The sequence below is a fragment of the Passer domesticus genome, chromosome 16 (genome assembly GCF_036417665.1).
Source record: "Passer domesticus isolate bPasDom1 chromosome 16, bPasDom1.hap1, whole genome shotgun sequence".
Classification (NCBI taxonomy): domain Eukaryota; kingdom Metazoa; phylum Chordata; class Aves; order Passeriformes; family Passeridae; genus Passer; species Passer domesticus.
This window is the reverse complement of record NC_087489.1, coordinates 4,649,756-4,669,428: the sequence shown is the minus strand read 5'-3', so window position 1 is coordinate 4,669,428 and position 19,673 is coordinate 4,649,756. Positions and strand designations below refer to the sequence as shown.

General features: G+C 53.0%; 2 protein-coding genes across 8 annotated transcripts; one reads left to right on the top strand and one right to left on the bottom strand.

The window, feature by feature from the left end:
* Positions 1–1,205: 1,205 nt before the first annotated feature.
* MYBL2 (MYB proto-oncogene like 2) lies at positions 1,206–17,932 on the top strand. 6 transcript variants are annotated; one of them, XM_064391333.1, is made up of 14 exons: positions 1,206–1,305; positions 5,169–5,262; positions 6,372–6,443; positions 6,814–6,906; positions 8,513–8,733; positions 8,891–9,047; positions 9,791–10,060; positions 11,272–11,658; positions 13,088–13,227; positions 13,491–13,590; positions 14,176–14,289; positions 14,808–14,924; positions 15,078–15,224; positions 17,209–17,932. In XM_064391333.1, the coding sequence occupies exons 3-14, from the start codon at positions 6,387–6,389 to the stop codon at positions 17,335–17,337; spliced, it is 1,932 nt and encodes a 643-aa protein (XP_064247403.1). In that variant the 5' UTR covers positions 1,206–1,305; positions 5,169–5,262; positions 6,372–6,386; the 3' UTR covers positions 17,338–17,932. The 6 variants fall into 6 exon arrangements, with proteins under 6 accessions (XP_064247403.1, XP_064247402.1, XP_064247401.1 ...); XM_064391332.1 differs by lacking the exon at positions 1,206–1,305 and adding an exon at positions 3,331–3,417; XM_064391331.1 differs by lacking the exon at positions 1,206–1,305 and adding an exon at positions 3,354–3,491.
* LOC135281959 (uncharacterized) lies at positions 1,473–3,343 on the bottom strand. 2 transcript variants are annotated; one of them, XM_064391336.1, is made up of 2 exons: positions 3,197–3,343; positions 1,473–2,521 (listed from the first exon to the last, which is right to left on the bottom strand). In XM_064391336.1, the coding sequence occupies exon 2, from the start codon at positions 2,469–2,471 to the stop codon at positions 1,719–1,721; it is 753 nt and encodes a 250-aa protein (XP_064247406.1). In that variant the 5' UTR covers positions 2,472–2,521; positions 3,197–3,343; the 3' UTR covers positions 1,473–1,718. The 2 variants fall into 2 exon arrangements, with proteins under 2 accessions (XP_064247406.1, XP_064247407.1); XM_064391337.1 differs by having other exon boundaries at positions 1,473–2,492; positions 3,197–3,305.
* Positions 17,933–19,673: the final 1,741 nt, after the last annotated feature.

Below are 19,673 nucleotides of genomic sequence, written 5' to 3'. Positions count from 1 at the left end.
AGTGGTTGTATCTCTTCCTCCTGCAGCCATTCCTTTTTCACACAGCACGTTGGAAATTTTTCATTTATTCCTCTGTTTTCCTTTAAGGCCGTGGTTGTGTTTGTCACCCAGAGCACTTTGTACATTCCAGCTCCAGATTTACACAACAAGCTTAATCTCTTCTCCTGTGCAGTATCAATAGCAATCAGTCAACCAGCACAGACTGCAGCTGAACCAACCCCCCGAGTGCTCCTCTTGCTAATTTTAGCTCGGGTTTGTATTCTTCTGGGGTGTTTTTACTTCAAACTGTAAATAACTTTCTGTTTCCCAGCCCTCTTTCAAGATATTTTGTCGCCTGTTCCTGATGTTGTAACATGGTTTAAAAAAAGCCATGTGAGCAGCCGGGGGATACGAGCAGCTCCCCTTTTTCTGAGTGCCTCTGAGCCCTCTCTGACAGCTGAAGAACAAATGGATATTTTTTTTACTAGTGTGAAATACATGTAGCTCACATCTCTCTTTCAAAGCTGTCCCTTTGGCCCTCTGGAAGTATTTAAACTTACTTTGTAACTAGAAACACTTTAGTCACGGGAGTGTGATACATGTAAAATTTATGGCTGACTGACAGAATTTCAAAGCAGTGCAAGTGGGTGAGTGCTTTTAAGAGGTGAGATGAGGTCAGGGGGAAGCCAGGTTGGGCACATAGCTCCTGAGGGAGTTTATATATTAATGAAATTATTGCTGTGATTCATAAAAGTTGGTTACAAGCAACTCTTGATGCTTTCCCTTTTTGTCTCTGTCCTGTCATGCAGCATAACTCATTACCCCTTAATCTTCTCCTAAAAGAAGAGGGGGACAGTACATTGGTTATTCAGCAAACCATAAATGTCCTGAAAAGTGGCTTTAACAAGTTCCTCCTCCCTTTCTTTGCTGTAAGCAGAGACAGGAGAGGAACATCAGGATTGTGTGAGCGGGGTGCGATCTAACTGGGGAGCGTGAAAATCTCTAGTGTGTGGGTGCGGTGGCCTGGGCTCCTTTCCTGCCCTCGGAGCAGGGGTTGGATGCGACAGAGGAAATGGTCCCTGCGCGGGGGCCGGTGCTGGATTCCCGCGGCCACTTCGAGCAGTGACACCCTGCATGAGCAGGCCGGGGGTGCCCGGAAGCCGCTCCCCGCTGCCAGGCTGTGCTTTCCCGGTGCGCCAGGAGAGGGATCCGCGTCCCCGGCCGCGCTCCCGGCGGGCAGCGCCGGCCCCGCAGCCATGGCCCCGGGGCTGCAGCCGCGTCCCGCTGCCCCTTCTCCGCCGGGAGCCGCCCCGACCCCTCTGCCAGGTAACGGGGGCGGGCGGGCGGGGGCTCGGGCACGGCCAGCTCGGAGCATCCTGCCCCGGGCGGTGCCGAGGGGCTGCGCCCTCTGGGGCTGGACCGGAGGCCGGCCCGGGGTGTTTAGGGGGCTCAGCTTCAGGCCGGGAGGGCAGCGGGAGTCAGAGACCACCAGCAGAGGGACATTTGTACCTTTATTGTGCTAATACAAAACAGAGGGATCGGGAGGAGGAGGAGCCAGCAAGGCTGCGGCTCTCGGGGGTGCCATCACCAGCCCAAACATCCCCCAGCACCAGTGCCGACTCGGCCACCCCAGGTGGGCAGACTGAGCTTGTCACCAGCTGCTGCCATCGTCTTCTGTGCCGCAGCGTGGATGAGGGGGCAGGCACCCAGCAGCTCCAGCTGGAGCCGGGGCAGCAGCATCACAGAGCCTGGTGCAGAAACACAGGGACAGCGTCAGGGTCACCCGGCTGGGTCTCCTGGATGGCAGACCTGTGGATGAGCGTGGGGTGCTTCTTGAAGGCACCAGGCCAAGCCAGAGGAATCACCACAGGGGTCTCCAGGGATGATGTGTCTGGTTTGGAGCATCCCAGTAGGTGTAATTCCTCAGTGCTGACATCGAGGGACGTGCTGGTGTCCACAAAGGATTTTATGGCCGAGATGTCCCACCTGGGTGCTGGCACTTTCCCGAGGGCTGACATGTCTCCAGTCAGCTCAGAGCTCTTGAAGAGCAGGCTCTCCAGCGGTTTGGAGTGCTTGTCTTTCTTGCAAGGTGTCGAGGTGTTCTGTGATGCCACGTTCATCAGACAGCCACCTCTGCTGGGGTGCTCACAGGACAAACCAGACAGCTCAAAGGTGGCCTGGCCGTGGTGGGCCTTGCAGAAGCAGACAAGACTGGGGTCAGAGATGCCCTGGGTCAGGCTGTGCAGCTCAGTCTTCACACAGCTGCTCAGAGACTCCACCTGCTTGACAACACACAGAGAGCTGCCACTTGCTGTGTTGTCCACATCCACAGGAAGCTCCCAGGTGTCATGTTTGGAAGCACTGCTAGAGTCCATGTAATAGCTCACCACAGGAGAAGAATAGCTATGGCTGGAGGAGCTGGCCAAGAAGCCATTTTCCAGGATTTCCTTTCTGGTCAGAATGCTGGTACTGTGCCTCTGGGTAGACAGCATGGTGCAGAATCCAGCAGCTCTCTGGCTTGTGGAGAGAGATCAGGATGACCCTGTCAGGATAAACCTGTTACTGCTCACTACTATTCACCAATGGATTACAGGCTTACAGTAGCAGGACTACTCTTGGCAAAATCCTGTCTCAGTCTTGCAAGGAGCCGAGCAGGATCCAGGACACATAGGAGGGCATCCAGCCTATCACTCTCTTTTAGGGTAAAAGAGTTCCACCACAGCCTGCAAGCTGCTCAGAGGTCATAGTGGAATCTCCCTGAAGTTGTATTTTTTTCACCTCAGCCTGTATATCACTACTCTTAGCTTTGCACAGGGGATGGAGGCATTTTATCCTCACTCCTGCAGCCAGAGGGCCACTCACCCCAGCTAGAATTGAGTTCCTTTGAGAAGGAGGCACCAAAAGCAGGCTCTGGCTAGGATGGGAGAGGTTGAGGGGCAGCTCTCATCTTACTTTAAGTCCTGTGCATGATAATCCTCACCTCCAGCTCACCCAGGACTTCCAGCTCCTTCCTGAGGAACTGGGTAGGCCAGGGAAGGGGATGGTCATACTCCAAACCCAGCTTTACTCTGACTGCATGCTAAACAGTGAGAAATAGCACCTGAATTTACTGTAAAGGGGCTATATAGTCAGTCTAGAAGGAAAGTCTTCTTTAAGAGACTAAAATCTGCTTTTCTTAGTATAAATGAAGGAAGGAAGAAAAGAAAATAATTAGTACCTTCAGCTCCTGTAGAGACCCTTTGCTGTTCTTGACCCTTTTCTACTAGTGTTACTTGCAGCAGTTTTATAGTTCTGGTAATCAATTAACAGGCTGATTTCCTAATTAAGCTAGTTTGGGAGAGGGAGGAGCTCCTATTACCAGGCTGATTTCCTAATTAAGCTAGTTTGGGAGAAGGAGGAGCTCCTGTTTGCTGTTTGTTAAGCACAGGGGCAGTGAAGGTGGGCCATGGCTGACTGAGGGAGGTACTCTGTGGGCTGGCTTGTGGTTGTCCTGTCAGTGGGTCCTCAGTGAGGTAACACTTTCCTTTAACTCTTGCTTTGTGTTGATTAGGAATATCTACATGTACAGACCTTGTATTGATAGACAGCATATGTTGGAATATTTGGGCAATGTTCTCAGGCATGGGGTTGGATTGTTGTGGCTGTTCTGGGTAGGGCCAGGAGTTGGACTTTGGTGATCTTTGGGGTGTCTTCCAGCCTAGAATATTCTGTCATTCTGTAACATTTGTGGTGTTCCTGCCCTGTATCTGGGGCTGCTGTAACTGGGGGGGGGGGATTCAGGTCAGTTTGGGGGTGGAAATTTGGGGTCCCATGGGGGGACTCAGGTCAGTGTGGGGGTGGAAATTTGGGGTCTGATGTTGGGAGGGTGTGAATGGAGGGCATTCTGCATTGGCATGGGGGCTTTCCAGTGGTTTCAGGTGGATGTGGGGGTCCTGGGAGTCGGGTCCATGGGGAGGTGGATGCAGATGTGTGGAGGATGGAAAGGAGTAGTCATGGGTCAGTGCAGGGGTGGGTGAGGGAGTGTCCTGGGTCAGTGTGGGGGATCCCAGTGGTTTGGGGTCAGTACAGGGGCAGATGCAAAGGCATCCCGGGGCCAGTGCTGGGCTGGATGGGGAGGGTTCTGGGGGTCCCAGTTGGTGTGGGGGTGGACGAGGATGTTCCCGGTGGGGCTCGCATCGATGCGGGATGGATGCGGTGGGTCTCGGATCGGTGCGGGGTCGGTGTAGGGGTGGATGTGGGGGGGTCCAGGATCAGGTGGTGTGTTGGATGTGGGGACTCTCGGCAGTCCCGGTTCGCTGCTGAGGTCCTGGGGCTGGATGCGGGGATCCCGCAGGATGTGCCGAGGTATGTGGGAGGCTGGATGGGGGGTGTCCCGGGTGGATGCGGGGTGTCCCGGGTGGATGCGGGGATGGATGCGGGGTGTCCCGGCTCGCTGTGGGCTCCCTGAGGGTGCCGGGGGCGGGGCGGGCGGGCGCCCTCCCGCGCGCGCCTCTTTGTGCGGGCGGGAGTGGCGGCGCGCATGCGCGGCCCGGCCCCGCGCGGGGGGGGGCGCCGTTGGCGCGAGATAGGAAAGCGCCGCCAGCGCCGCCGCTCCGGACCCGCGCCCTCAGCCCGGCCCTCAGCCCGGCCCGGCACAGCCCGGCCCGGCACGGCACGGCATGGCTCGCCGCGCCCGCGGGTGAGTGCCGGCCCCGCCGTGCCGGGGCTCCCCGTGCCCCGCGCTCCCAGCCGCGGGAGGCTCCTCCCGGCCGCCCCGTTCCCGCTCGCCGGCCGGACAGCGGGATGCGGGCGGCGGCCCCGCGGTACCCGCGCTGGGACATCCCCGCTCTGCCCGCTCGGGAGCGGGGGGCCAGCGGGCGCTCCCCGCAGCGCTCCCCGCGCCCCTTTGCGGCAGCGATCCGGCCGCTGCTGAGCTGTGCCTGGGTGCCCCGATGCAAAGTCCACCCCGAGGGACAGAAGTGGAGAGAAATGGAAAGAAGCGCTCTGTCCTCTGCTCTGGGCGGAATAAAACTTGCCAGCTGGCGCCTAAAGCGGAGGATCTCCTTTCAGTCTGGGGTGGGTGGGTGTCAGTGAGGTGGGGCTCGGTGCTGGAAGGGGGAGATCTGGGGTTCTGCTCTGTATGGTGGAGGTTGCTCCCTCTCCTGCTTTTTTACCAGGTAGAAATGATAATTTTCCTTTATTCCCCCCAGTGAGGACCAGGACGAGCCGCATTACCAGGATACCGATTTGGATGTGCCGGAGCAGCGGGATGGCAGGTGCAAAGTCAAGTGGACGCCGGAAGAGGTGGGTGAGAGCCTGACATTTGCCGAGAGAGGTGCTTTGGGGTGGTGCCTCTGGCATGGCACCCTGGGCTTCGGTGACTCCACCCCAGCCCTCACCTGCTGGCCACGATCTCACCTCCTCCTGCTGGAGAGGACCTTGTGTCTTTTGTACTGAGCTCAGGCCTGAATGAGGCTCAGAGGTTCAGGGGAGTTTGAAGTGTAGCCTGAAGAGCAAGAGCTCAAACATTTTTAACTAAGCCTGTGAGCACTGAGCAAAACGTCACTGCCTGCAGCACTCCTGTGAGCACAGAGGAGTCCAGATGATGGCTGAGACCTCTAACAAGCTGAAATGTGCAGTGGAAATGTACTCCTTTTTCTGGAGAAAAACCAGGGAGTATTGAGACTTAGGATCATGGCTTAGTCATCCTGGCTAAGAACCTGAATTTAACTGGGATATCCTCTTCCTCCCAGCTTCACTATCAGTTTTGTGCCTTGTGAAAACTATAGTTGGGGTCAGAACACCAAGAAAGGTGGTATTGTGGAGGGATCAAAGCCTTGGGGTTCATGTTGGGCTGGGAATAATTTCATTATAGACCTATCCAGAGCCCACAGACAAGGATGTCTCTAGTAGGCTTTCTGTGAGCTGTAGGAGTTTTCATACCCAGGCTATAGCAGGGATCACAAAAGAGATGCTCTAGAGCCCTGTAGCACTGAAAGACAGAAGAGCACTGGGCAGGTGGTGATACACTTTAACCAGTGAGCTTTCCAGGCCAGACAAAACCAGTGGCTGGGCTGGGAGATGGGCTGTCTGGTCAGGAGTGTTCTGGGGCTGGATAAACAGGCCCTTGGCCACAGGGTTTGACCAGACTGTAGAGGAACAAAGCTGAATTCTTATTTTGTACTTAATGTATGAGCTTGTCCTGGTACAGAGTTCAGAACCAGTCTGTTCCAGTTGGGCTCCATGTACTGGAGGGCTGCTAAACACTGGTGTGAGCTGCCTTCCTCCCGTGAGCACACAATGCCAACAAAACCTTGACAGTTCAAAACATCTAACTCGTTCTTTGAACGTCATCAGCCCTGTGGTGTGTGTTGCCTCAGTGTTTCTAAAAGTGGATGTTTTGTACTTTGCAGGATGAGCAGCTGAAGATGTTAGTGAGCCATTATGGGCAGAATGACTGGAAGTTCCTGGCCAGCCACTTTCCTGTGAGTGACCCCATGCTCAGCTGGGAATCCCAGTGTTTGCATGTTGCTCATTCCTCTGTCTGTGCAGTGGGAGTCTTTTCTCACTCTGTTCTGACTTCATAGCTCCAAGCTGTGAAATGGGGCTGCTTCAGGGCAGGGAGACCTTCTTGCACAGAAGGCTTCCCAGGGTGAGTCTGTTGGAGCTGGAGTGAGAAATTGAGGTTCCTGTCCCTGTGCCCTGGGCCCAGGACCTCCATATGTGTTTTCTGTGTGATTCTGCAGGTGTTCTGTGGGACAGGCTCTGTGTTACGGGGACTGCTGTCAGTTTGGGGGGTTTTTGGGCCTCTGGAGCCCCTGGTCTAACACAAGGCTGTTCCCATCCTGTTCCCAGAACCGCAGTGACCAGCAGTGTCAGTACCGCTGGCTGAGAGTGTTGAATCCAGACCTGGTTAAGGGCCCCTGGACCAAAGAGGAGGATCAAAAGGTAAGTCAGGGCTGAGAGGATCAGAGTTGGACTGTCTCTGTCTGCAGAGAGGGTGGAGATGTCAGACCCATCCTTAGGTGTTGTACACTGCATTTGACTGTTCCCTGTGGTGGTACCTGTGAGAGCAGCTCTGTCTGCCCTGCCCTGAGCAGCCCAGGCAGCCATGGTTGGGATGTGATGTGATGTGATCTAGGCCTCTCCAGGTAAACACCTTCTCCCTTTCACACAGTGCTGCTACAGTAGGCTGCCAAAGGAGAGAGCTGAAAAGGGAATTAATTCATCTGCCTGCTGGCAGGTCTCCACCTGGCCTGGCCAGGTTGGATCTAAGAGAAAATAAAACTGGCATTTCCTGTGCCACTGTAGGCAGGCTGGAGTGGATGTCTGAGGTTGGCTGGGTGAATCATGACTTCTGTCAGCCTGTTTCTCTGCTGAATCCAGAGTCAGATGAGAGAGGCCAGCTCAGGCAGACTCATCATCTTGATGTACTTAAGAAAAGTTGGAGTGAAACCCAGATTTTACCAAGGTTTTCTGGTACAGAACATCCTGGTTTGGCAGATTCTCTGTAACACTCCTGCTCCCCGACTTCTTTCCCTTTTGGTCCCATTATGTTTTGTCAAGCCCTAAGGAAGCTTCTCCTGATGTTGTTCCCTGTTCTTACAGCAGAGTAGTTGTTCCCTGCTTTCCCCTTCCCTTTGCCTTGTCCTGACTCTGCCAGCCTACCCATCCTGGCCAGGCTAGGCTCCAGCTCTCTCCTCGTTGCTTTGGCCCTGCTCCTTGGCCTTAGTTTTGCATCTTTGGTCCATTTTTCTGTGCTTGAAAGGCAAGAGTCTGCAGCAGGGACATTTGTTACATGAGCATCACTTCTACCTGCACCTTTCAGCTCAGCACAGCTGACCAGGGTAGAAATGTTCTTTCAGAACTCTTCAGCCAGGATTTTGGTGGCTGAACATCACAGATTGTTTCATCCTGACTGTGCCCTGGATATTTTAGGAGCCCAGAATGGATTCAGTGCCCAGAAGCATCTGTGCTGGGGCTCTGGCAGAAATGACAAAGCCCTGGGTGTAGGGTAAGGCAAAGTGGATGGTTCTGAAGTGAATTTGGATCTCTCCCTGTGTGTCCTGGTGCTGTCAGGGCATGAAGCTGCAGCCCTGTCTGTCCTGGGTGTACCACACTGTTAAAGGAAGCAGCAGGCCAGTGCAGAACTTGATGTCACACAGCCAGGTCCTTGGAAGTAGGGAGGGCAGAGGAGCCTTGGAGCAGGTGGGACTTGGCCTTTGTTCAGAAATGGGAATGTGTTTCTACATCTGGGCACCTGCCAGTCTCCACCCCATCTTCTGTCAGGGGTCATCTGCATTCGCAGGTGCCCTGTGGCAAAATGTCTGCATGGAAACAGCCTCGTACAGAAAATTGGGAGAATCATTGCTCTCATGAGGGGTGGAACACCTGATAGCCCTGCTGGTTCCTTCCAGCTTGTCCTCCAAAGGGGCCTTCCTTTGTCTGCCCTTACCTGGTCCCAGGAGAGGTGAAGAGCAAAGCCTGAAGATGACTGTACTGACTTTCCCCTCCTTTATTCCATTTCCTTATTTCCCTCCCACTCTCTCCAAAGGTAATTGAACTGGTTAAAAAATATGGCACCAAACAGTGGACCCTGATAGCCAAGCACCTGAAAGGGCGGTTAGGGAAGCAGTGCCGGGAACGCTGGCACAACCACCTGAACCCTGAGGTGAAGAAGTCCTCGTGGACAGAGGAGGAGGATCGCATCATTTTTGAGGCCCACAAGGTCCTGGGGAACCGTTGGGCAGAGATTGCCAAGCTGCTGCCTGGGAGGTAGGACCCCTTTGCTACTGCTGCCTTCCCTGCGGGGTGGCCTGTGGAGATCTGTGTGTTAGGCTCTTGGAATGGGGCTGGGGAGTGTGTTGGAGCTGCTAGCTGTGCTTTAAAGCTGCTGTAAGTGATGGTTTGTTCCCTTCTGCTCTCTCTGCAGGACTGACAATGCTGTGAAGAATCACTGGAACTCCACCATCAAGAGGAAAGTGGACACGGGGGGTTTCCTCAATGAAACCAAGGAGTCCAAGTCTCTGTACCTCCTTGTGGAGGTGGATAACAAGGAAAGGAAAAGTCAGACGACAGCTGAGAGCCAGGTACTGCACCTGCAGCAGGCAGCTGGGTCAGTCCCTGCCCTGCTAATGCATTCCTGAGATCTTCATCCACCCTTCTGCTGCCTCTCACTGCCTTTTCCACAGCCTGGTGTCTGCACAGGCAGTCTGTGCCTTCCCCAGCCTCCCAGATCTCTCTCTCCAGGAGCTAGAGGTGTTATGGGAGCCTGAGTGTGTTATCCAGGCAGAGGACAGCAGTCTGCTAGAGCTGTTACCTTGCAACCCCAGAATCAAGTCTGTCTTAGACACTGAATATTCTTTTGGCTTCATTGTGCTCTTGCTGGTGGGAGGAGGAGGCTGCTCCAGACAGTGTGTGTGTGGGAGCAGGGTGAAGAGATACTGTGTTCCTTTCCTCTAAAAAAGGAAGCAGGGAAGTGCACCCAGTGATTGTTTTCATGAAGACAAGACATGTAGTTTTTGAAAGCAGGGTCCTGGTAAATAGAAAACATGGAACTAGTGCTACAAGTTCAGTTTAAGTACAATTTTCTCCTGGGACACTGTTAAGTGAAATCTCGAATTAAAGACTCCTGTGCTTGTTATGTTGCATGAACTCCTTAGGCAGTGTATGGAACAGAGCAGTGAGAGAGAATGGGGATGTGAAACAAACCCAGTGGCAGGTAGGAGAGTGGACAAAGCTGAATGTGTCCGGGTGCTCTTTGTCCCCAAGGCTTGACACTGTTCCCTTGCTTTCTGCTGATATCTGGCCTTTCTTTATTGTATGTGCCAAGAATGTCCTGCCGAGCTGGCCAGTGGATATCTCTGAAATAAAGGAAGAAGATGTCAGTGATGAGGAAGTGACAGGTGTGCAGGAGCTGCCCTTGGAGCTGCCAGCTGCAGGAGTGGCAGAGCAGAACGTGGAGGGGACCCCAGATGATGCAGTGCCCGAGGATGGCACTTCGTTGGTTGAGTCACCGTACAAATGGGTTGTTGAAGCTGCCAACTATTTGTACCCAACTTGTGCCCCAGCCCTCAGTGAAGCTCTGGACATGATTGAATCTGTAAGTAACAGACCCTTGTTCCTCCAGTTACTGTTAGGGTGTTATCCTCACCCTTTTTATTTGAGTGAACTTACTGGATCCCCTTGATATCACCCTGAGGAGGACTGGGTTTGTCATTGCCTTGCAGCCTCCCCCTGTCTCTCTCTTCCAGGGCTGGATTAGACCTTTCCAGCACTGCCCCAGTATTGCTGTGGGCTTGTAGCTTTGGCTAGCTGGATGTCCTTGTGCATGGGCTCTGCCTGTGTGGGAGGCTGTAAGTGCTGGCAAACTTGATTTCAAGCCCTTCTTTATCAGCCAGAGTGTGCCCAGCTCTCCTTTTAGTAATGGTTCAGGCCCATGGCTGCCCTTTCTGTCCTGTCCTGGGGTGGGATAGGACAGGACAGACTGGGAGTAAGCCAAGCCCCTTATACTATTCAGGACAGACCCCTTCAAGGTGGCATAATTGCCACCATTTGCTTTCAGTGGCGGTAGCTTCACTGAAATTAGTTATTTTCAGCCAGTCAAGCAGTGCTGAGGTCCCCTGGGTGACAGAGGCACTCCAGGGTGGGAGGCTGGCTAAAATCAGCAGGGCACTTTGCTGCCATCAGAGGGAAGTTGCTTTTGCAGCCCCCAGCCTGCCTGAGGCATGAAGGAGTCACTTTGCCTCTGTATAGCAAGATGGTGTGCCTGAGGCTGAGCAGCACATCTGTGGGCCCTTGGGGCCTGTTTGTGTGGTGCTGGGTGTTGCTGGGGTGGAGCTGTGAAGCAGCTCATTTCTGAACTGGTCTGGTTAGTTTTAATCTGCTTTCAGCTGTGCAGCTTACACCACAGCCCCTTGCCCAGCTGTACAGGTGTGCCCAAGACTGTGGGTTGCTTTTGGGTGGTAGTTGCTCCCTTCAGTCCCTGTCTGCAGCCCTCTGCCCTGCTGGTTTTTTTGTCCCCTCTCTGAGGGGGTGCAGCTGTTTGTGCAGCTGTGCTGTGAACCAAGCAGGGAAACCAGCCTTGCATAAATAGAAAAACCTGCCCCGTGCACAAGCAGCAGCTCTCAGCTGGGTCAGATCCCTGCTCTGGCTCCAGCTGTGCCTGTGGCAGAGGAGAGCAGGGCTTGATCTGTCCCTGGCCAGGCTCCCAAAGCTTGGTGCCATCTCACATCCCCATTTATTTCACCTCCCAGTTCACAGTCTGCTCAGCTGCCACCCTGGGCTGTTGCTGACGCTCTCCCTTGTGTGCAGGACCCAGATGGGTGGTGTGACCTGTCCCAGTTTGACCTGCCCGAGGAGCCCTTGGCTGGCAGCAGCAGTGGCAGTGCCAGCCTGGCCAGACCAGCGCCCGGCGAGGCGGCCCCGGCGCTGCCCAGCGTCACCGAGTACCGCCTGGACGGCCACACCATCTCTGACCTGAGCAGGAGCAGCAAGGGAGAGCTCATCCCCATCTCCCCCCACGCCGAGGGCAGCTTTGGCACCCCGCCCTCGGTGCTGAAGAGGCAGAAGAAGAGGAAGATGTCCCTCTCGCCCGTCACGGAGAATGGCACCAGCACCAGCATGTCCTTCCTGGACTCCTGCAACAGCATGACGCCCAAGGGCACCCCTGTAAAGACACTCCCCTTCTCTCCATCTCAGGTATCTTCTTGCCCTAATGTCATGTATGCCCATCACCTCTGCCAGCTTTGTGCTCCTCCTGTGCCAGTGTGCAAAGCATGTTCCTGCGCCAAAAGAAGGCTCAGAGCTGCTTTCTGGTGCTGCTTCTCTTCAGTGCTGCCCTTCCTGTGGGAGCAGCAGCCTGTGTCTCCATCTGGGAGTGACTGCAGTTTTAAGAAAGCCCAGGTCCCATTGTGAGGAAGGAGCCCCATCTGCATACCAGGGTGTGATAGAGTGTGCACTGCTGCTGTCCCCAGGGCATTGCTGTCCCCAGGGCATTGCTGCCCGAGCTGTGGGCAGCAGAGTGGCAACAGTGAAAACTTGTTTTCCCTGTCTGTTTGCAGTTCAGTCACACAGGCTGGGCAGCAAACACCTTGTCCAGGGTGTGCCTATGAAAATGCTCCTGGCCTTGTCTTTGTTGCAAAAGGGACTCGGGATCTTTCAGCCTGTGCTGTGACTCCCACAGTGTCCACACATCTGGTCTCCAACACATCACCTTGGAGCACTGTGGTGGTCAGGCCCATGAGTGTCTCATGTGGAAGTGGTGGAGTTGTCTATAAATCAAAAGAAGTCCTGCTGTATTCTCCAGTACAGTTCCCACTGCAGCTCTCTTGTCCAGACCCTCCCCAGTTGTGCCTTCCAGGCTTTTATTTCTGCATTTCTGCAGCAGAAAACATCGGAGAGGTGCTACAGGAGAGTCCAAAATGGAGGTTCAGATGGATTTGAATGAAAGCTCAGCACGAAGAAGAAATCAGAGCAGGACCCATAATGTACAGCTCTGCAAAGTGTAAAAGGCAGGAATGTGTGGAGTGAGTCTGAGAAGACAAAAGTGCATGCCCTGCCTCAAACTGAGCTTCTGCCATCAGTGAATGTCACAAACAGTTTTTCTCTTCCAAGAGGCTCTTGGGTACAAACACTGTTCCTTATGGGAGTAGAGCTGTCCCTTGCTGGCTGCTGGGAAGTCAAACCCTAGAAAAACTAACACAGCTTGTTGTTTTCTCATAGTTTAAGCTGAAAACAGCTTAGTGCAAGACCTGTTAACTTGTACACTTTGTGTGGCATGGACTTCCCTCATGTTTGGCAGCCTGAGTTAGAATAGCTGGGTGAGCTGGGATTACCAGTGCAAGGAGAGACTTCTCTTCCACTCTGTAGTTGGTAGCTCTGATAGTTGTATCAGCTTGTCCCTTATGGGAAATGATTGATCTTTAAAAGTGTGAGACACCTTCTGGCAACTTTTGTGCGTGCCCATGTACAGAACTGTGGGTCTGTAACCCACCCTGGTTTGGGAGGGTTGTTTCTACTTCAGGGTTTCCTTCAGAAACTTTTTTTTAGGAAAAAGTAATAGCTTGTGATGCAATGCTGGGCTGCTTGAGACTGAGTGTCTTCAGTTTTTCTTTCCTGTACTGTGCAGTTCTTGAACTTCTGGAGCAAACAGGATACACTGGAACTGGAGAACCCTTCCCTGACCTCCACGCCTGTGTGCAGCCAGAAGGTGATTGTCACCACCCCACTGCACAGGGACAAGACCCCTCTGCTCCAGAAGAACTTAACGTAAGTCCTCCCTTTTCCCCATTCAGACACAGCTCTCAGTACTTGTCATGGTATTACTGAGAGAGGGGCAGGGCAGGCTGGGGATTTCCTTAAATCACTGTTTTCTCCCCCAAACCAGCTCTTCTCTGAGCTGCAGGGAGCCAGTGTCCAGGCTCACTGGGGGCACACCAAGTGACCTATGTTGTGCTCAGCTGCTGGGTGGGTTGTGGCCTTGTGTGGGTTACAGCCTGTCTGATCCCTTGTGTTCCCCACTCTGCTCCCAGGTTTGTCACACCCGATCAGACATATGTGGTGGACAACACACCTCACACTCCCACGCCTTTCAAAAATGCCCTGGAGAAATATGGATCAATTAGACCTCTGGTAATTATTGGGCAGGGCTGTGCCTTGTGGGGCTGATGAATGCAAATGAGACACGGGGTTGGGAGAGGTTGGGCAGGGCTGAGAGCAAACTCTTATCTGTGCCAGAACAAAGGGGAGTTTGGTAGTGCCAGGCTGAGAAGGGAGGGGTGAAGGGGACATTGTCACAGTGATCATTTCATTGTAAGGAGCTGCAGGATTTTAGATCCTCTTGTAAACCAGCTGAAAATACCAAAAGCTGCCCATGAATTAGGCTGCAATGCTTGCCTACTGAGGACCTTGAGGAGCAGGGAAATGATCTGCCTAGGCTTCCCTGAGGAGCTGGGTCTCCCAGGCCTTGTGTGCACACAGGTCTCCTGATGGCACACTGGGGTTCAGCTAAGTCCCTGCACCTGGAGATCCTGTAAATCCATCAGGCTAGCAGAAAACTTGTAATATCTTTTCCAGCTGGGAAGTAAATAGGTTTTTGTGCTTGTCCTCCCACTTGTGGGCTCTCCTGACCCCATTGTCCCTTGAGGGAAATGCTTGTAAGCTTGCCCAGCATAGAGATTTTGACTGCCTTGTGCTCTCTCTGCCTTTCTACCCCAGCCCCAGACTCCTCACCTGGAAGAAGACTTGAAGGAGGTGCTGCGAAGTGAAGCTGGCATTGAACTCATCATAGAGGATGATGTGAAACCTGAGAAACAGAAGAGAAAACAAGGGGTGAGCTGGCTGTGCATCCAGTACCAGCTGCTAAGCTGCCCTGTGCTCTTAAGGAGTGTTTTGGCTGCTTTTATTCATCCTGCTATAGGTGCCAAAATGTTTTTAGCCCTGTGGCTGCTCTCTTTTAATCAGCAAGAAGTGCCTGAGGTTAAGGCCTGCTTAAAGCACCTCCAGGAATGTCCTGGTTTATGCTGAGCTCAGAGCTTCTTGGCACACTTGGAGCACCTGGGGCAAGTTGGGCTCTCAGAAGGCTGTGGGATGGCATGAAAAGTCTCAGTTTCCTGGTGGCCTTCCCTTCCTACTAAAAGCTCCTCCTCTAAACTGGTGGCTCGAGGTGCCAGGAGGGGGGCACTGGAAGCTGCTGTGCCCTGTGGTGGGGAAGGCTGCACACATCTTCCCCCTGAGGTGCTGGTGCCATGCAGAACTGGGGTGCTGTGGCCTTGGTGTGGCCCTGGGCCCTCAGGGTGGCACTTTGCAGGGTGTGTTTGTGCTGACACTGCTGTCCCTACCTTCCCCAGCTGCGCAGGAGCCCCATCAAGAAGGTCCGGAAGTCTCTGGCCCTGGATATTGTGGATGAAGACATGACACAAAACCTGCCTGCCCTCCCCAAGACTGTGTGTTTCAAAAGAGCCCAGGTGAGGGGTTGTGTGCTCACAGCAGGGGCAGAGCTGGCTCTGCTCTGAAAAAACTCTGCAAAGCAGCAGTAGCAGCCTGGAGCTGCCTTTGAACAGCCCATGTGGATGAAGGGCTGGATTTCTTCTTTCCTTACACTTTTTCTCCTGGTGCAGCCTGTGAATTTCCTGTCAAGGTCCCTGAACCTGTCCTCCTCAAGCAGGAAGAATGACAGTGGTTTGCTCAACAGAGCCTTTGTGCAAGTGCAGCCAGAGAAAATGTCCTACAGGAAAATGCCAAGCCATTTCAGGCCACCAGCACCGGTAAGCTCTGCAGCAGCCACTGCTCTCCCAGGCAGGAGTTTGTGTGGCAGTGCAGCCCTTGTCCCTTGAGGAGTGAGGGATGGAGCTGTGAACTGCTGCACAGGAATCCCTGCACTGTCAGGTCTGCCTTTACACCAAGGCTGGGAGGTGCTGAGCCAGAGGTGTCATTTTATGTTCCTCAAAGCCACAGCTGTGGCCTGCTCAGCATGTTTGGCCCTGGATTTCCTCATGGGAATTCTCGCCCACCAAGGAATTTGGATGACTGCTCTGGCAGTAAAGTAAACCTTCCTTTTTCCAGTGGGCACTCCTTGAGTGGACAGCAGCAAGCTGATCTTTTTTTGCTTTTCAGGGCAGAGCAACTGTGAAGTGCTGTATAAAGGTTAGACAGGAAGGTATTTCCCACCCCTGTGCTTTTAGGGTGTTTTTGGGTAGTGGGGAAGGCTGTGTGCCTTAGGCAGCACAGACTGGCTTTATCCTGCTTTACCCTGACTCTGTGGCAGTGCAGAGCTCCAGTGGCAGTGTGGCACCTTGTACCTCGTGCTGAGGCTGGTGCTGTTACAGCAGCTCTGTTCCTCAGCTCTGCACAGCTGGAACTGGGTTGTGCTGGAGTCACAGCAGCCTACACACACCCTCTGGGGCATAAACAGATCTCTCTACAAACTCCACCACTCTCAGGCAGGATGCCTTCATGGAGGGGTACCCCTATTTGCTGGGCTTAGAGCTTAGATAAAGTCTAAATGTAGCTTAGGTAAGGGGATTTGGACCATAATTTTGTAGGTGTTTACTTGGGTTGAGTCACTTGAGGTCTCTGGTAGCTCCAGTGGGGATGGAAAAACGTGCTGTCCTTGTTGGGGGGTTAAACTGCAGCTGGGGGCTCCTGTGATGGTGTTTTCCCATCCCAGGAAGGTGCAGGGTTGTCCTCAGGAACTGCAGTCATGGGGGATCTGTCCCTGCATTAGAGCTGCCTTGTGAAACCTCTTTCTTCTGACAAATAAATACCCTTCAGCCAGAGTGATTCCTTCTCCTTCCCAAAATAAACCCTTCTTAAACACTTCCATTTCTCCTCCTGTCCTCGCCAGGGCTGTGTTGCTGTGAGAGCTAATGGCTCTGTATAAATAAACTTTGGGGGTGACAGGGAGGCAGCTGCTGTGGAGACAGAGTACAGGTGTGCAGTGACATCCCACAGGCAGCAGGGCAGTCTGTGCTGCTGCTGGCCTCTGGGGTTTATTGTGCTGCTCTGGTGCTGCTGGCAGGCTGTTCATGATTAAGGAAGCTGATCCAGCTCTGGGCTGAGCCTCAGTGGGCCCAAAGCTGTGGCTGTGGCCATCCCAGAGCCCTGGTTCCCTGCAGTGCATGTGGACGGGTATTTCCAGTTCAGGGCACTGCCTGGCTCCTGGCATTCCCCACAGGATCCTCAGGGGCTTCCTGGAGTGCAGAAACACCTCATGGGTGACCTCTGTGCATGCAGAGACTGAGGCACCCCTGGGTTTTGGCTCCTCCCTTGTGCTGTAGGACCCTGCTGCAACTGAAGGCACCAGATTGCTGTTGAGGATGGCATTTGGTCAGAATAGACCTGGGCTCCTGTAGGAGTTGAACTGGTTGGCAATAAAGTCCAAAGCTGTACTTGAATTCCTTCTATCATTCTGGAATCTCTTCCAGAATGTGTGAGTTTTAATAATTTCCAGTGAGTTTTAATAGGTTTGTGCTTTTTTTTTGTCATGAGGCACATAATGGAAAGCCCTGAAAGGGATTGCCTTGAAATGGGGCACCCACCTGGGAAACTGCTGACCCTAAACCCCAGAAATGACCACCTCAGCTGTGAAGAGTAACTGGTGGTGGGCAAGTTTCTCCTGGTTGTGAGACAGGTTCTGAAGTTTTCCCTTGTTAGTTTTGTTTATTTTTGCAGTCTTGTAGAACAGGATGTCACAAGATGTTTGTCCTTGCCCTTGACTGTGTTGTACACATTCTTTCTCTTCCTCTGCAGATGACCAGGGCTTGGAAAGCAGTGGCCTGTGGTGGAACTCAGGACCAGCTCTTCATGCAGGAGAAAGCTCGACAGTTTTTGGGCACATTGAAACAGAGTCACACATCAAGGACCTTAATCTTATCATGAAGGATTGTTCTGCTTTTTAATCTTATTTTTTAAACCTTTTTAATCAGTGGAGGGGGAACCACAGGAAAAAATATCTTCTGCCAAGCCTTAGTATATGGGAGTGGATTTTTTTTCCCTTCAGTTCCCAGGTAGATCTACATTATAATAAATTGGGCTAACTGCTGGCTAGTGTGTGGAATGCAAGCTTTGGGATCATTATGGAAAGGCAGACAAGGGAGGCTTGAAAAGCTGACAGCAAGACCTCTCTCTGCAAGACCTGAATTCTGGACAAGTGAAAGCAGCAGCCGTGTTGCACCTTGGAGCAGCAGGTGCTGGAGACTGGCCTCACAGCATCCCTGGATTCCTGCTGCTGCTCTGGTACCTCAGCAATGCCTTTGTGCAAGTTCCTGCATGCCTTGAGTCTCCTTCCTGGCTTTCTCCAGGGGGATGGAGTGTCTCCCTGGGCTGGAGAAGGAGGAGGGAGGGTGTGGTGCTGGGGAGTGCCCTGTGCCTGGAGCCCCTTGCTCCCTGTGGGGCTGCTTTGTGCTGCCATGGCTCCAGCAGGGGCCTCTCCCCACAGCTGTGCTCCCTCTTCCAATAAATGATGGTGCTCACATCCCTTGGGCTCTGCCTCTGTCTCACAGCACTGGGGGAAGGCAGCAAAGAGCTGGTTTTTGTGTGGGCCCTTTGCTCTCCTGGCAAGTTGCTGAATTCCTGTTGGCTTCTCAGCAGGGAGGAGAAGGGAGGTTCCCCACACACACACTCTTATCAGCTGTTCCAAAGTTTTGGCTTCTTTATGGGCAGGTGCCACCCCGTGTTTGAGTCAGGGTGGTTGGGATCCCTGCAGGGGTGGATGGAGGCTGGACGAGGGCAGCAGGAGTGTGTGATGGAGCTGAGCCTTTGTGTTGCCCTTCCTTTGGAGGCTAAAGTTGCACCATGTAGCCACTCCAGTGTGGGAACAGTAGCACTGCCCTGGTTTGAGGTACAAAGGATGGAACGTGGGGATCTTAGCAACATATTAACTTTGCAATTGGAAAGGTGTTGGGAAAGCTGCAGAGCAGCTCCACAGAACAGGAAGAGCTTTTTGAGTGAGCTGTGCTGTGCTTTCCGTGGCCAAAGCCAGCCTGGCAGCTCTGCCTCTGGCTGGGGCTGTGCTCACAGCAAAGGTGTGCCCACCCCAGAGTGGGAAACCAGAGCTGGGCTGTACAAATCTCATTTCAGGTTGTGGATTATGCTGGAAATAGAGTAAAAAAATCCTTACTGACAAACCTGTTAATAAAACCTTGGATCCTGGGAAATGAGGGAGGTTTAGAAACCCAGCTGATTTTTCATTTTTACAAGCTCGGGGCCAGAGCAAATCCATGAAGTAATTTTTATTTCTGTTTCTCGGTGCTGCAGTGTTTGCTTTGGAAAGACAGCTGGGACCACTTGTCTGAAAGCCTGGCTTTAGCTGCTCCCATTCTGGTGTTATTTTAAGAAAAATCGTCATAAACCCATCCCTCTCTGCTGGGGCTTTGGTGGGCTGGGCTCTTCCTGCACTGGTGACAGTACAAACCCAAGCCTGGAACTGCAGTTCCTTCCTGGAGCTGACACGAGCTGGGAGCTCTGAGCAGGCAGGGTGTGCAGGAGGATAAATCAGGCTGTGAGCCTGGCACCTCTGTTTGAGAGCTGCCCCCAAATTAAAGGAGGATGAGGCAGAATAAGCTGCTTCTCTGAGGCTGTAAATCCAGGCAGTGCAGGCTGTCCTGCATTGCAGAACATTTATGGAGAAAGCTCAAGGGGCAGAAAAATACCAAGGTCTGGCATAGATGATGAGTAAAAAACAGAATTAGCTTTTAATTGGAAAAGGGAGCTTTTTCTAGTGTGGAGGTTGCCAGTGTGGTTTGATTGTCCTGGGGCCCAGGAATAGACATTAGTGAGGTAAAAATTGTTCCACTTGTTTTGTTTTGTTTTCCCTGAGAGTTAGGATGCTCTGCTTTCTTTCCAGTAAAAGTCTCATGGAAGTTGAGCTTCATGCTGGCTGTGGAGTTTCTGGGCTGGAGCTGGAGACCTCTCTCAGTCTGAGGCTCCCTGTCCCTGGCTGATGTCCCTTGAGGCCTCTGCAGTGACACAGAGTGGCACAACCTTCATCCACAAAGGGAAATCTGGATGTTTTATTTAGTTTTAAATGAAATACCAGGATGAAAGTGTTCCAGGAGTGTTGGCTGTGTGTGGGAGGAATCCCCTCCCATGGCCCAGCTTGTTGCACAAACCCCATGTTGCTTCTTGACTTTAAAGTTTGTCTTTCTGTAGTTTGCATTCCACAACAGATCAGATGACTCCTTCGTTGAGTCCAGACATGGAAAAAGGTTTTAAAA

Bases quoted from the DNA above. Each gene is read 5' to 3' on its own strand.
- LOC135281959 (XM_064391336.1), bottom strand. From the start codon at position 2,471: ATGCTGTCTACCCAGAGGCACAGTACCAGCATTCTGACCAGAAAGGAA.
- MYBL2 (XM_064391329.1), top strand. From the start codon at position 4,638: ATGGCTCGCCGCGCCCGCGG. The intron at 8,734-8,890 runs GTAGGACCCCTT...CTCTCTCTGCAG, and splicing joins GCCAAGCTGCTGCCTGGGAG to GACTGACAATGCTGTGAAGA. The intron at 15,225-17,208 runs GTAAGCTCTGCA...CTTCCTCTGCAG, and splicing joins ATTTCAGGCCACCAGCACCG to ATGACCAGGGCTTGGAAAGC.